Genomic DNA, 16,478 nt, shown 5'->3' with positions numbered 1-16,478 from the left:
GGGAAGGGAGAAGAAATGTGTGGGAAATATCAGAAAGGGAGACAGAACGTAAAGACTGCTAACTCTGGGAAACGAACTAGGGGTGGTAGAAGGGGAGGAGGGCGGGGGTGGGAGTGAATGGGTGACGGGCACTGGGGGTTATTCTGTATGTTAGTAAATTGAACACCAATAAAAAATAAATTAAAAAAAACTGAAGTCTAAAAAATAAAAACAAACAAAAACAAAAACAAAACAAAACAAAAAACCAGTGTCTCTGTAAATGATTAGCAGAAGGTACTTTCTGGGGGCACAACAGTCTATTGTTGCTGTTTTTAAGTAAGAGATGCTATACCCTGAAAACATGTAGTCTGAAATAATTACCTTTTGTATAGGTGGGAGTCTTCTACTCTCTCGATGTACTGCTTCTAGGGTCTCAATATGCATAGCTACAATTCCTAGGATAAGTCAGGTATTCAAAATAAAAGAGCCAACATGTAGCATATCACTCAGTGCTCATCCCATCAAGTGCCCCCCTCAGTGCCCATCACCCAGTCACCCCAACCCCCCGCCCACCTCCCTTTCCACTACCCCTTGTTTGTTTCCCAGAGTTAGGAGTCTCTCATGTTCTGTCTCTCTCACTGATATTTTCACTCAGTTTAAAGTGGCAAATTTTATGTTACATGTATTTTATCATAACTTAGAAATATTAAAAAATTAATCAGAACATAAATAAATAGCATGGCTAAGCTACATGGAAGACAAGTATTATTGGTGTTATGTTGAAAAAAATAGATCCCTAAAAACAGTTCTTACTCATTTATCTCCAATATTCTTGTTCTCCAATATCTGCAAATTGATTACCTGGTATCATGCAATGAAGGCTCTTGATATGATCCTGAGTAACTCCACTTTCTGTGCAAACCTTGTCAATAAATCGGGTAATGAATCGCACAACAGAATTGGCAATGTCATTATTTTCTGAATCTTCAAATCCACTTTCTGTATCATAGCTCTCAGCTACACTTCCTGCAATACTGAGAAAATCAAGGAAAGGAATCATGATCAGTACGCAAATAACAAATGTCTACTCTATCACAGTCAATTGTGATAAAAATTTAAATTTGCTCATATTATGATTTTCTACTTGCCTATATTTGAAAGCTACTATCGGGCATTGTCCTTTGGACCCAGATTTGTTTTTGTAAGAAATACCTCTGTCATTCTCCTAAAAAGGAACTCAGGAACCACAGAAACTAAAGCAAAAATAGACTCTTTCATTTATTATCTGATACTTGAACCTTCTAAGAAAAACCTGTTCTCTCAAGCTAATTACCACATAGAGCCAGACAAAGTAATACAGCTATCTTTGGCCTTTGACAACAGGGAGACATGTTCTCTGGTGGGCAAAGTAAAAGAACTTTTCCCTGAAAATAGCATATTTCTCCAAATGAAAGAATCAAACTGTCCTGTGAATCCTTCTCTTGCCAATATTTGTCTCTTTTGGGTGAACCACAATACTTTGTCACTCTGAAGCCATCAATCTTCTGTAGGTGATAAAAATCATGCAATAGAAGGGAATGAATTTGAAACAGGATGTGAAAGTGCAATCCCTGTCCTTGCTGCTTTTCAATTCCCACTGTTCAACAAATACTCCTGCCTCCTCTGCCTTCTTTTAGACTGTTAATCATGGAAAAGACTCATTTGTCTGTTCTAACTTAGTTCTCTTTCCTCCAAATCCAACCACATTAGCTGAATCAGTTTTAAGGGAGAGCTAAACAGTGAATATGGCCTCATATCATTCTAAAGCATTAAAGAACTTGAGTGCCTTAGCCACTCACTAGACTTTCTTTTTTACTCACTAGACTTTCAATGAGCACGGTCATCTATAGTTTGAAGTGATGAAGGCTTAGGCTGTATTGTTCACATAAAATAACTCCCTGAAGGAAGAAATGAGAGACCAGTGCAGCCGACTGCATGGTGTAAAAGGCTGACTTCAAAACAACAAAAAGTTGTCTAGCGTGGAAGACTAGAAGCTCTCAGGTGTTCTTGACAAAAATGAAGTAACTGGGATAGGGAGATTGAGAGGTTGGGGTCAGAGATGTGGGCTTGTGGATGAGTTTCTAAGAGAGTATGAGGAGCATGGAAGAGGAATTGAGAATGACAGCAAAGAGAAGCTGCCTGAAAGAGCCTGAGAGGGATTTATAAAAGTTAGAAGAACTACCAGCATGTTAGAGCATCACTGAAGACCTAAAATGTTAGAATGTCATTACTGTTGGGTAAGCAGTTCATTTATTAATTCATTTAATCATGTTCAACCAAATATTTATTGGGCATGTACTACATGCAAAGAGCTGGGGGTTCGGCAATGAATGAGGTTTACAATAAGCAAATATATGAAGATAAATCAGGTTGTAGAAGATAGCATGAAAGAAAAAAAATGCAAGGTAGGAGAAAGAGTGATGGATCTACTACTTAAGACAGGGAAGTCAGGAAACCTCTCCAGGTAGATGACATTTGGGCAGAGTTTTATGAAGTGAGGGAATGATTCATGTGACTATTTCGGGGAGAGTATTCCAGATTGTGGGAACAAGTACAAAGACCCTGAGGCAGTATTATGCTCAGAGTATCTGAGGATTAGCATTAGCAGGGAGACCAGTTTTCTCAACAGAAGAATGACAGGAAATAAGGTCAGAGCAGAAGTCATCAGGAGCCAAATCCTGTTAGGCCTCATAGTCTATCGGTTTATTCTCAGTGGTACCAGAACAAGGTACCACTGGTTGGGAGCAAGGCATAGTTGAGGACATGATTATAGACAAATGCAATGACTAAGTTGAAAAAAAGGAGGGCTGAGAAACAATAACTTTGGTAAGAAGTTCATTAGTTATTTTCCAGAGTGCTTTCTGTAAATTGCTATGGCAGAAAGTAACTGAAGGGCTTATTCAGTAGTGGGTGAGACATTTGAAAAATTAGGTCATGAAAGAAATGAGACTGTGGGAGATGGTTATGAATAGTCAGATGAAGTGAATGTCTTTTAACATAGGAGAGTTGGAAAAAAAAGGAGTTAAGCAAGTCTGAAGGTAAGGAAAATGCTTAAATTTTTGAAATATGCACAGCAGTATTTGCCTAAAATACTTTCTTTTGTTTGCTAAGCCAAGAACAGGAGTGTCTCTGTATGTGCACATTTTGGTACCTGTTTGTGACAATGCTGTTGCTTCCACTCTCCCAGTCACCTGGTGCTGATGTTCTTAGGAGCTTGTTTTTACTTGTATCCAATGGAACTAGCAGGTTGACCATGAGGTTTGCAAAATGAATGGCCTGACTGAAGACAGTGCTTTCCTCACGTTGCACCAGCTCCTGTTGCGTTGATTTGCTCAGAGAAGGCCAAAGGCGTAGTTGTTCAGCTGCCAGGTCCATTGCAGTCTTCTCCTGATACTGGTCATCTGGAAGCTTATCCTAAAAAAATGAAGCAGAACAATGCAAATCTATGACACAAGCTTCAAAAAACATGGAATGTTTCAATTATCCATCTATTAAATACCTGTCACCAAAAAAAGAAAATATATAAATAAAACATAACAACAATAACAAGACAAAATCAAGTCTTTTTTTCCCTGCTACATCCAGCCAGCCTTGAGTAGAACAATGTGATAAATCCAAGAAAGCAGTACCAAAGCACAGATGGATACACTTTTCACTGCTAACATTTCATTGCATTTATTTATCTCTATAGCTCCATCCTTTCAAACTGCCAGTTATAAAAAAAGGGTTGACGTGAAATACCTATAAATAAATGAATGTCCAGTAGCATGTACTAATATTCTGGTATGTTTCTTCTCTTCTGCTCTTTGGGAGGAGACAGAATGACCAAAGTTAGAAAAAACAGAGCTAGATTTTCTTGTAAATGTGGGAGTCAAATATTATCAGGACATAGGTACTGATAATACACACTGTTACCTAACAATGGGATTTCACTTTATCTTATTTTTTTGGGCGCCTGGGTATCTCAGTGGTTGAGCATCTGTCTTTGGCTCAGGTTGTGATCCTGGGGTCCTGGGATTGAGTCCCACATCAGGCCTCCATAGGGAGCCTGCTTCTTCCTCTATGTCTCTGCCCCCTCTCTCTGTCTCTCATGAATAAATAAGTAAATTTTTATTTTATGTTTTTAATTTTAATTTCAGTGTAGTCAGCATACAGTGTTATATAAGTTCCAGGTATACAATATAGTGATTCAACAATTCCATGCATTACTCAGTATGCATCATGATAACTGTACATTTTTTAAAAGACTTTATTCATTTATTCATGAGAGACACAGAGAGAGAGACAGAGAGAGGCAGAGACACAGGCAGAGGGAGAAGCAGGCTCCATGCAGGATCACGCCCTGGGCCAAAGGCAGGCACTCAACCGCTGAGCCATCCAGGGATCCCCTGATAACTGTACTTTTAATCCTCATCACCTATTTTACTTATTCCCCTACTCACCTCCCCTCTGGTAAGCACTATGTTGTTCTTTATAATTAAGAGCACATTTCTCAGGAATTTTTTTTTTCCTTATGCTTGTTTGTTTCTTAAATTCCACCAGGGCTGCCCGATTTCATTATTTTTTTTTTATGGCTGAGTAATATTCCAGGTGTGCTTTTGTGTGTGTGTGTGTGTGTGTGTGTGTGTGTGTGTATGCCCCACCCCTTCAATCAATGGATACTTGGGCTGCAGTCATAATTTGGCTATGTAAATAATGCTGCTATAAACATAGGGGTGCATGTATCCCCTTGACTTAGTCTTTTTGTATTCTTTGGGTAAATACCCACTAGTGTGACTGCTAGGTCCTAGGATAGTTCTGCTTTCAACTTTTTGAGGAACCTCCATACTGTCTTCCATAGTGGCTGCACCAGTTTGCATTCTCACCAACAGTGCACAGGGTTCCCTTTTCTCCACATCCTTGCCAATACTTGTTGTTTCTTGTGTTGTTGATTTAGGCATTCTGACAGGTTTGAGGTGATATCTCACTGTAGTCTTGATTTACATTTCCCTGATGGTAAGTGATGATGAACATCTTTTCATGTGTCTCTCGGCATCTGTAGGTCTTCTTTGGAGAAATGTCTGTTCTATATCCTGCCCATTTACTAATGGGACTATTTGTTTTTTGAGTGTTGAGTTTTATAAGTTCATTATATATTTTGGATAGTAACCCTTTATCAGATCTGTCATTTGCAAATATCTTCTCCCATTCAGTACGTTGTCTTATAGTTTTGTTGATTATTTCTTTTGTGGTGTGTAAGCTTTTTATTTTGATGAAATCCTGATTGTTTAACTTTGCTTTTGTCTACCTTGCCTCAGGGAACCTTTCTTAAAAGAAGTTGCTATGGCTGATGTCAAAAAAATTACTACCTGTGCTTTCTTCTAGGATTTTTGTAGTTTCAGGTCTCACATTTAGGTCTTTATTCCATTTGGAGTTTACTTTGTGTATGGTGAAAGACAGTGGTTCAGTTTCATTCTTTTGGATGTTGCTGTCCAGTTTCCCCAATGCCATTCATTGAAGGTTAATTTTTTCCCATTGGATATTCTTTCTTCTTTTGTTGAAGATTCACATATAGTTGTGGGTGCATTTTTGGATTTTCTATTCTGTTCTACTGATCTAAGTGTCTATTTTTGTGCCAGTATCATATGTTTTGATTAATATAGTTTTGTAATATTACTTGAAATCTGGAATTGCGACACCTCTAGCTTTGCTTTGCTTTTTCAAAATTGGTTTGGCTGTTCAGGGTCTTTTGTGGTTCCATATACATTATAGGATTGTTTATTCTGGTTCTGTGAAAAATGCTATTGGTATTTTGACAGGAATTACATTTAATGTGTAGATTGCTTTGGGTAGTATAGACATTTTAATAATATTTGTTCTTCCAATCCATGAGCATACAATGTTTTCTCATTTCTTTTTTTTTTTAAGATTTATTTATTTATTTGAGAGAGAGAGGCAGAGACACAGGCAGAGGGAGAAGCAGGCTCCATGCCAGGAGCCTGCCACGGGACTCGATCCCGGGACTCCAGGATTGCGCCCTGGGCCAAAGGCAGGCGCTAAACCGCTGAGCCACCCAGGGATCCCCTGATTTCTCATTTCTTTTCATTATCTTCAAGTTCTTTCATCAGTGTTTTATAGTTTTCAGAGTACAGGTTAGGTTTATTCCTAGGTATCTTATTATTTTTGGTGCAACTATAAATGGGATTGTTTTCTTAATTTTTCTTTCCGTTGCTTCATAATCGGTGTGTAGGAATATGACCGATTTCTGAACGGTGTTTTTTTTAGTCTGTGACTTTACTGAATTTGTGTATCAGTTCTAGCAGTTTTTTGATGGAGTCTTTTGGGTTTTCTATATAGAGTATCATGTTATCTGCAAATAGTTTTACTTCCTTATCAGTTTGGATGCCTTTTCTTTTTGTTGTCTGATTACTGTGGCTAGGACTTCCAGTACTATGTTAAATAAAAGTGTTGAGAATGGACATCCTGTCTTGTTCTTGACCTTACAGGAAAGCTCTCAGTTTTTTTCACCATTGAATATGATGCTTGCCATCGTTTTTCATATATGGCCTTTATAATGTTGAGGTATGTTCCCTCTAAACCTGGGGCTTTTATCATGAATGGACGTTGTTGTACTTTGTCCAAATGCTTTTTTTCCATCTATTGAAATAATCTATGGTTTCTTAACCTTTCGGTTAGTGATGTGATACATCATGATAATTGATTTGCAAATACTGAACTACCCTTATAACTCAGGAATAAATTTTACTTGATCCTGGTAAATGACTTTTTTAATGTATTGTTGGATTTGGTTTGCTACATTTTTGTTGAGGATTTCTGCATCTACATTCATGAGACATACTGGCCTCTAGTTCTCTTTTTTAGTGACATATTTATTTGGTTTTGGTATCAGGGCAATGCTGGCCTCATAGAATGAACTTGGAAGTTATCATTCCTTTTCTGTTTTTGAGAATAGCTTGAGAAGAATAGATTTTATTTTATTTATTTTTTATTTTTAAAGATTTTATTTATTTATTCATGAGAGAGACAGAGAGAGAGGCAGATACATAGGCAGAGGGAGGAGCAGGCTCCATGCAGAGAGCCCGATGTGGGACTTGATCCCAGGATTCCAGGATCACTCTTTGGGCCAAAGGCTTAACGCTTAACCGCTGAGCCACCCAGGATTCCCGAGAAGAATAGATTTACCTCTTCTTTAAATGTTTGACAGAATTTTCCTGTGAAGCCATCTGGTCCAGAACTTTTGTTTGTTTGTTGATTACTGATTTAATTTTATTGCTGGTAATCAGTCTGTTCAAATTTTCTATTTCTTCCTGTTTCAGTTTCAGTGAGTTATATGTTTCTAAGAATTTATCCATTTCTTCTAGGTTGTCCAATTTTTTGGCATAGAGTTTTTCATAACAATCTCTTATAACTGTTTGTAATTCTGTGTTGTTATTTCTCCTGTCTCATTTGTAATTTTATCTATCTGGGTTCTATTTCTTTTTTTCTTGATAAGTTTGGCTGGAAGTTTATCAATTTTACTGATTTTTTTTTCAGAGAAGCAGCTCCTGGTTTCATTGATCTGCTCTATTGTTTTTTTAGTTTCTATATTATTTATGTCTGCTCTAATCTTTATTGTTCCCTTCCTTCTGTTGGTTTTAGGTTTTGTTTGTTGTTCTTTTTTTTAGCTTCTTTAGGTGTAAGGTTAGGTTTTTATTTGAGATTTTTCTTGCTTCTTGAAGTAGGCCTGTATTGCTGTAAACTTCCGTCTTAGAACTGCTTTTGCTGTGTCTCAAAAATTTTGAACTATTGTGTTTTCATTTTCATTTGTTTCCATGTACTTTTTAATTTGTTTTATTTCCTGGTTGACCCATTCATTGTTTAGTAGCATGTTATTTTACTTCCATGTATTTGTGGTCTTTCTAGATTTTTTAATTTGACTTCTAGTTTCATAGTGCTGTGGTCAGAAAAGATGGATACTATGACTTCCTTGTTTTTGAATTTGAGGCTTGTTTTGTGGCCTAATATGTGATTTATTCTGGAGAATGTTTCATGTACACTTGAAAAGAATATGTATTTTGCTGTTTTAAAATGAAACGTTCTGAATATGTGTTAAATCCATTTGGTTCAGTGTATCATTCAAAGCTATTGTTTCCTTGTTAATTTTCTGTTTGGGTGACCTGTCCATTGATGTAAGTGGGGTGTTAAAGTCCTCTACTATTATTGAATTATTATCAATTAGTTCCTTCATGTTTGTTATCAACTATTTTATGTATTTGGGTGCTCCCATGTTGGGTGCATAAATATCTTCTTTGTGGATTTTCCCCTTTATTACTATATAATGTCCTTCTTTGGCTCTTGTTACAGTCTTTGTTTTAAAGTCCAGTTTGTCTGAAATAAGTACTGCTACTCTTTTGACATCCATCTACATGATAAATGTTTCTCCATCCCCTCACTTTCAATCTGCAGGTGTCTTTAGATCCAAGATGAGTCTCTTGTCAGCAGCATATATATGGGTCTTGTTTTTTATAATCTATTCTGTCATCCTCTGTCTTTTGATTAGAGCATTTAGTCGATTTACATTCAAAAATATTATTGATAGATAGCTCTTTATTGCCATTTTATTATTGGTTTTATTGTTTCTTAAGGTTTTCTCTGATCTTTCTTGTCTTTCTTCCGTGTTTGCTGATTTTCTTTAGTGATATATTTGGATTTCTTTCCCTTTATCCTTTGCATATTTATTAGTGGTTTTTGATTTGTAGTTACCATTAGGTTTGTACATACCCTCTTCTGCACATAGCAGTCTATATTAAGTTGATGGCCATTCAAGTTTGAACCCATTCTTTGCTCCTGTCATCCTCTCCATGTTTTAGGTATATGGTGTCATATTTTACATCCTTTTATTTTGTGAGCTCCTTGAACTTTTTTAATAGAAATATTCATTTTAACTGCTTTTGTGATACCTACTTTCATACTGTAATTTTTATCTTTCTCCTCCACTCACAGAGTTCCCTTTAGTATTTCTTGTAGGGCTGATTTAGTGGTCATGTACTCCTTTAATTACTGTTTGTGAATCTCTTGATTTCTCCTTCTATTTTGAATGTTAGCCTTGCTGGATAGAGTATTCTTGGCTGCAGACTTTTTTTTTTTTTTTTTTTACCACTCAGCACCTTAAATATATCATGCCACTTGTATTTGGCTTGGAAAGTTTCTGCTGAAAAATCAGCTGATGAAACCTCCTTATAAGGTTTCCTTTGTGTGTAACTGTCCTTAATATTTTTTCTTTATCTCTGTATTTTGCCATTTTAATGATGAGATGTCTTGGTGTGGATCTGCTTATGTGAATTTTTTTCGGGATCCCCTTGCCTTCTGGATCTGGATATCTGTTTCTTTCCCCAGATTAGGTAAGTTTCCAGCCATTGTTTCTTCAAGTAAATTTTTTGCCCCCTTTTCTCTCTTTCTGGGACTTCTATAATATATATGTTACAATGTTTGATAGAGTCACAGAGTTCCTTAAGTCTATTGTTAATTTGCATGATTCTTTTTTCTCTCTTTTGTTGATCCTGATTACTTTCCTGATCCTAGTCTCCTAGGTCTTTAATTCATTTCTCTGCTTCTTCCATTCTGCTATTCATTCCATCAAGTGCATTTTTCATTGTATTTACTGAGCCCTTTGTCTATACTATGTTATTGCCTTTAGAGCTCTGTGTTAATGGTCTGTCTCATGGATGTTTTCCACTCTTTCCTCAAGTCTAGGAAGTCTAGTGGTCCTTATGATCACTGATTAAATTCTGCACCAGGCACGTTACTTATATCTGTTTCATTTAGATCTCTGGCTGTGGCCTTGTCCTATTCTTTCATTAGGGACAAATTCCTCTGTTTTCTCATTTTATTTAAGTCTCTGTTGCCTATTTGTTTGTTAGGAAGTCAACTATTTCTCCTGTTCTTGAGGATAATGGCTTCATGAAGAAGTCTTATTGTATAGTGTCTCCTATTTCCTTGGGCCTGGTGCTTCTATATGTGTCTCCAACATGTCCTGGTGTGGTCTGCTGTTGTGTCCTGGCTGCTTTATCCTTCAGGTCAGTCATCTGCAGAGGCTCTCTTTGCCTGTTGTAGGCAGTGTTTGGTTCCTGGCCCAAATGTGGCATGCTGTAATTAGGTATGCTCTGGTCTGCTTGTGAAATGAGACCTATTGCCACTGCCATTTGAACTGAGGCCTTACAAAACTCCTGGGTGTGGAGGGGTGCCTGGGTTAAGCACCCGCCTCTTGGTTTCAGCTTAGGTCATGATCTTGTGGCTTGTACGATCAAGCCCTACATATGGCTCTGTGCTCAGCGGGGAGTCTTCTTGGGATTCTCTCCCTCTGCCCTTCTCCCCACTTATGCCCATGCTCTATCTCAAATAAATAAATAAAGCTTAAAAAAAAAACAAACACGGGGTGCCTGGGTGGCTCAGGCAGTTAAGTGTCTCCTTCAGTTCAGGTTATGATCTCAGGGTCCTAGGATCAAGCCCCGCATCAGGTTCCCCATTCAGCGGGGAGGCCTGCTTCTCTCCCTCTCTTCCCTCCTGCTTTCTCTTGCTATCTCTCTTTCTCAAATAAATAAAATCTTTTAAACAAATTATTAAAAACAAAAACAACCAACAAAACTCCCAGGTGGAGAGATGTAGTATTAGCAGGGATTTGGTCCAGTCTTCTAGGGGAGGGGATCTGCTATGTTGGGACTGAGAAGGGTGGTTCCACTTAGTGCAGGGGGCTTGGCATAAACAAATTATGAAGTGAGTGTTGGTGCTGTGCTAGTTCCTGCAGTTCCATGTTTATGCTGAGGAGAGATAAATGGCACCTGCTAGCTCCTTTGTTACTGGAGGGGTCTCTCTGAATGTTGCCTTTCTGGAACATGCTCTGAGATGAACAACTAACCTCCCCACTGTCTGTCTCAGGTATTCTTCAGACTACTGTTTCCATGCTGTTATGTCCTTGGGTTGTTTGATCTGCTTTTTTTCCAAGAGCAGCCTGAATGTCCTCTGGGAATTCCTTGAGCCAAGTCTTCTGACCCTTAAAACTCCAGGTTTTAAGCTCCACTGGTTTTGAGAACTCATGAAATTTGGGCCCTCTTATTTTTTCTAAGTTAATTGCTATGGGGATTTCTTTTCCCCACGTGCTCCCCTGTGTGCTACTTTGTCTCTCACTCTTCTGTGCATCCATGGTTCTCTCCCTACTGCAGTGGCCATGATACATTTCCCTCCCAAGCTGCATCTCTACACGTTCTTTGATGTGGCTTCTTCTCTACCTTTAGTTGTGGAGTTTGTTTTGCCAGTCTTCAGATTGATTTCTGGGGTATTTAGGACAACTGGATATATTTGTGGGATGAAACAAGCCTATGATCCTCCTACTTTGCAGCCATTTTCTCAAAATTCTTTTTTTTCCATGAATCTGACAATGGGATTTTAAAGAATTTCCTAGTAGGCTAAAAAGTTCAGAAGAGCTAGTATGTATATAGTCTCACTTGTATCTAATCTAGGCATCATAGAGAGACTTCTCAGAAGAAAGGACAGAGTAGCAGTGACATATGTTTGCTCTACAAAGGCTTTTGAGTTATACCAATGTAAGCATTGTAACTGCTTAAAAAACCTATCAAAAGCACCATACCACTCCAGAGATTTCAGGAACATGACCTCAAACTAACTTGCATCAGTTATAGTTACCATTTACTCAAATGCGTTTGGTGTTTGAAAGAAAAATCTGAGTTTTATATTAAATTAAACAATTCATACTAATGGTATATAATAAAAATTTGGAATATGAGATAAATGTCAGTGCTATTTTTTTATTAAAGTTTCTGTTTTATCATACTCAAGAACAGACAAACAATATGTTTAAAATTACATGAGACATAGAAATATCTGAACACTACTATGTAGTTCCTGTTAGAAATCTAAATTAATGGGGGCACCTGGGTGGCTCAGTTGGTTAAGCCTCTGCCTTTGGCTCAGGTCATGATCCCAGAATCCTGGGATCAAGCCCCATATCAGGCTCCATGCTCAGTGGGGAGTCTGTTTCTCCCTCTTTCCTGGCTAATTGCCTCTCTCTCTTAAATAAATAAAAAAATATATATATAAAAAAAAAAGAAATCTAAATTCATTTACCTCACATAAAATAAGATCAACTTAAAATGGAGGTTGATGCAAGATGCTTAACCAACTGAGCTACCCAGGCACCCTGCAATTTTCTTATTTTAAAATATTTTCTTGATATTTTTCTTAAGTATAATTTATGCTGAATAAACTATATGGAAACATATAGAATATTCCTAAAAGGAAAACTAGATTTATCACTGACATACTTCTAAGAACTATTGAGTTTTATATTTTTTAGAGCCATTTAACTTTTTGTTTTTTATATTTTATTTATATTCAATTAATTAACAGAGTGTATTATTAGTTTTAGAGGTAGAGTTTAATGATTCACCAGTTGCATATAATACCCAGAGCACATTACATCAAGTGCCCTCCTTAATGCCTATCACCCAGTTACCCCATCTCCCCACCCATCTCCCCTCTAGCAACTCTCAGTTTGTTTCCTATACTTAAGAGTCTCTTATGGTTTGTCTCCTCTGCTTTCATCTTATTTTTCCCTTCCTTCCCTTATGATCTTCTGTTTTGTTTCTTAAATTCCACGTATCAGTGAAATCATATAATTGTCTGTGATTGCTTATTTTTCTTAGCATAATACCCATAGTTCCATCCATATAATTGCAAATAGTAAGTTTTCATTTTTTTTGATGGCTGAGTAATAATATTCCATTGTATATCTACCACATCTTCTTTATCCATTCAACCTTTTATGGACATCTGGGCTTTTTCCATATTTGTGGACATTGTGGACATTGATGCTATAAACATTGGGGTGTAGGTGCCTTTTCAGGTCACTATGTTTACATCCTTTGGGTGAATACCTAGTAGTACAGTTGCTGCGTCATAAGGCAGCTCTATTTTCAGCTTTTTGAAGAACTTCAAAAAAGTTTTCCAGAGTGGCTATACCAGCTTGCATTGGTTCCCCTTTCTCTATAACTTTGCCAACATCTGTTGTTTCCCGACTTGTTAGTTTAGCCATTCTGACTGGTATGAGGTGGTATCTCATTGTGGTTTTTATTTGTATTTCCTTGATGCCAAGTGATGTTGAGCATTTTCTCATGTGTCTGTTGACCATTTGTATGTCTTTGGAGAAATGTCTGTTCATGTCTTCTGCTCATTTCCTTTTTTAAAAGATTATTTGTACATTTATTTGAAAGAGAAAAAGAGCAAGAGCATAAGCAGGAGGAGCACAGAGGGAGAAGGAGAAGCAGGTTCCCTGCTGAGCAGGGAGATTGATGAGGGGGCTTGATCCCAGGACCCTAGGATCATGACTTCAGTTGAAGGCAGATACTTAACCAGCTGAGCCACCCAGGTGTCCCTTTTCTGCCCATTTCTTGCTTCTGGTGTCAAGTTTGATAAATTCTTTATAGACTTTGGATACTAGCCCTTTATCTGAAAAGACATTTATAAATGGTTTTCTCCCATTCAGGAGGTTGTTTTTTAGTTTTGTCAACTGTGTCCTTTGCTGTGCAAAAGCTTTTTATAAGAATCATTTAACTTTAATTTGACATTTCTTCAAAAAGTTAATTGCACAAAGACATCTGCCCAGGTATTTTCTTTCTTATTTTTTCTGTTCAACTTCCTATAATTGTTTCAAAAGAACTCCTACTTATTAAAATGTAATAAAACAATTCTACCACTAAAGAACGATATTAAGAAGTTATTATGGAAAAACATAATATCAGAAATCAACAGAAGAAAGATGCTCACCACAGGACTCCCTAAAATGAACCTCAAATATACTGGTAGAAAGTGACTGGATATTCTTTTGCCCTAGGAATATCTGAATAAGCTTTCTTTGAAGACAGGGTGCCAGTCCCACACTAATATCTTTCTTCTCTTACCTTCTGTTTCAGATATGGGGCATGATTGTCTTCCTTGGCTGAGAGATACAGGGAGCGCACCTGTTCCTGCACTGCATTGTAAAAAGTTGTCTCCCAAAACTGCTGATTCGTCCAAATGGGGTGGTCCTGAACACAGGTGTAAGCAAACTGGCTGACTCCAGGGGCCAGTTTCTGTGAGAACATACAATATGCATCACCACAGGGCTGACAGTCATGGCAATTCAGAAAATTACAGGACTCATGGTTAACCACAGATATCATCAAAGGGTTTATCTAAACAGTATTTTACGGCAGTACAAGCTTAGCAATCAGCAACATATTCATTTTTAACTGACAACTTTGGGCTTGCTATGAAGCCCTTTACGGTTTCAGTCACTTTATGGACATTTTACCAACAGCTAGAAATCAAAGTTATTATCTGATTTAGAGAATATTTGAAAAGTACTTGGCATTGTACTATGCACATAATAGACACTGTAGAGTTGGTAGCTCTTATAACAATTAGGATATATAAATGAAATCCATCATAACCTAAACATAAAACTTCAGATAATTCAAATTTTTTTCTACAGTACATTTTTTTGAGGGCACAAAATGAAATGTGAGTGCGCCTGCAGCTTGGCCTTACACACAGAATGAAGGCAGATCATGCATTTGGGACTCAAGAAGAATCATACCCTCCCTACTGATTACTCTAGCCCTTTTCCTCCCCACCAAGGCTGCTTCCTGTCTCACATACCCCTTTAGCAGACTGTCCTGGGCTTTGAGGGCCTTTTCTGGTAACCAAGTCTGGTCATAGGAGGTAATCTCAAACCAGACCTTCTTTTCCAGGACTTCTTGCTGGGCTTCAATGCACAAGTAAACCTTACTCTGTGATTTACAATAGAGAGAAGGAAAACTAACTCTGCAGGTACTTGTGTCACTTCATAAATATTGACATATCTTATTTAATACCGAATATAAGTTGCACATTATTGCCAATTAAAAAAGAGGAAATAAAAGTTCAGGGAGGTTTAAGTGATTGCCTAAAGTCAGATAATAAAATACAGAAGTAGTGAAGCTAGTTTTTTTTAAGCCCAAAGTTTGTTTGGTTCCAAAGCCCCTGATTTTTTTCTATACCAAATTGTCTTGCAAAAAGAACATCATAAAATAAGTACTAATTAGCACTGCTGTTTTTTTCTGCACTTTAGGATTTTCTTTCCAAAGTAATATTCTTCCTTGAAAATCTGATATGATTTTGATTAACATTGTATTTTGACTTTTACATATGATACATACTATCAAGTTTCAGTTAATGATTTAAACCATCTTTCCACAGCTCTTGCTTTCATTTCCACATATTAAAGCTATTTCAAAAAAATTTTAATCCATCATTTCTCAGCAAACAGAAGGTAACATTCTCAATAGACAATTTTCTTTGTCCATTTTATTTTTTGGAATTAAGTTTGTTTTCTGTGAGTAGAACTAAATATTGGACACTGAAGATTACCATTAAGGTTATATATATAGTTGGTTCATTTCTTAGGAATGCCTAACAGATGAATAAGATACCTGGTAAAAATGATATCCTCAATACATCCTAATTTCCTTTTTGGTCTAGAGCAGACTAAAACCTAGAACTGGAAATAGGCACCACACATTCCGTGAAACGTAGTACTTATGTAGTTGGAAGTCGGATGGCTGTGATTTTGCTTTTGAGAGTCTTTGTAATTCTGCATTCCAAGATAGGATTATGTACTGCTGCTGAGGTGACTGAATGTAACTCCTATCAGGTGGCTATAAGTTGGGCTTGACTATGAAACAAAAATCAAGAGTTCCCCAAGGGGAAGCTGCATTAGGATCACAGTTGATCTTCATAATGCCTGTATACTTGTTTAAAATACAGTTACGATCTACCAATGGGAAATAATGGGCAAAATGTGTGTGGTTTGTGCATACGTAAGCAGAAGCCACAATATGAATCACATATTCCTCCTATACTCTGCTTGTAGATACTTGGGGTGTAGGTTGCACTTTTGTTGTTGTTGCCCTGCAGCACTCTCAGGACTAACAATGATCTCAGTAGCAGTGCACAGACCTATTTTGAAAGGGATTTTAAAGGCATGAAATTCAAACAAGACAAAAGCATAATTTTCAGTTGCCTTTCCTGTAAGTACGGTCAAAGGCAGCACTATTTCTTACAAGTGCATAATAATAAATAGCAGCTCTTGAAATTTCAGAGTTCTGAAATTAATACAGATGAGTTCAGAAAACCACAGCTTTTTAATAAATTCTTATCAGTTTCTCAGATAAGGTACTTTTAGGATCATTGACACACCAAAAAAGCTATTATCAATTATAGATCTCTTATTACAACTTGACAGAGCTCCATAGGGATCTGAGAGTATAATGAAGCCTTGCCTTTCTTTTTCAGCACTTTTCTTCCTGATGTTGCATATTCCCTTTCCTTGGCACATATCAATTATCATCTTCCTATTTATTTTATTTATTTTTTTTAAAGATTTATTT

At 37.1% G+C, this 16,478-nt stretch overlaps 1 protein-coding gene across 3 annotated transcripts in view; it reads right to left on the bottom strand.

The window, feature by feature from the left end:
- The window catches only part of SBF2 (SET binding factor 2), a 461,568-nt gene that overhangs the window by 70,514 nt on the left and 374,576 nt on the right, over window positions 1-16,478 (bottom strand). For all 3 annotated transcript variants that reach the window (XM_077866518.1, XM_077866519.1, XM_077866520.1), the window contains exons 18-21: window positions 13,971-14,141; window positions 3,170-3,432; window positions 841-1,013; window positions 361-434 (exon numbers count right to left, since the gene is read on the bottom strand). In XM_077866518.1, the coding sequence (XP_077722644.1) occupies window positions 361-434; window positions 841-1,013; window positions 3,170-3,432; window positions 13,971-14,141 (681 nt within the window). The remainder of the gene's footprint in view (window positions 1-360; window positions 435-840; window positions 1,014-3,169; window positions 3,433-13,970; window positions 14,142-16,478) is intronic.

The sequence above is a fragment of the Canis aureus genome, chromosome 23, assembly GCF_053574225.1.
Source record: "Canis aureus isolate CA01 chromosome 23, VMU_Caureus_v.1.0, whole genome shotgun sequence".
NCBI classification, from domain to species: Eukaryota; Metazoa; Chordata; class Mammalia; order Carnivora; family Canidae; genus Canis; species Canis aureus.
Note: the sequence above shows the minus strand (reverse complement) of the source record. Positions and strands in the feature narration are given on the sequence as shown.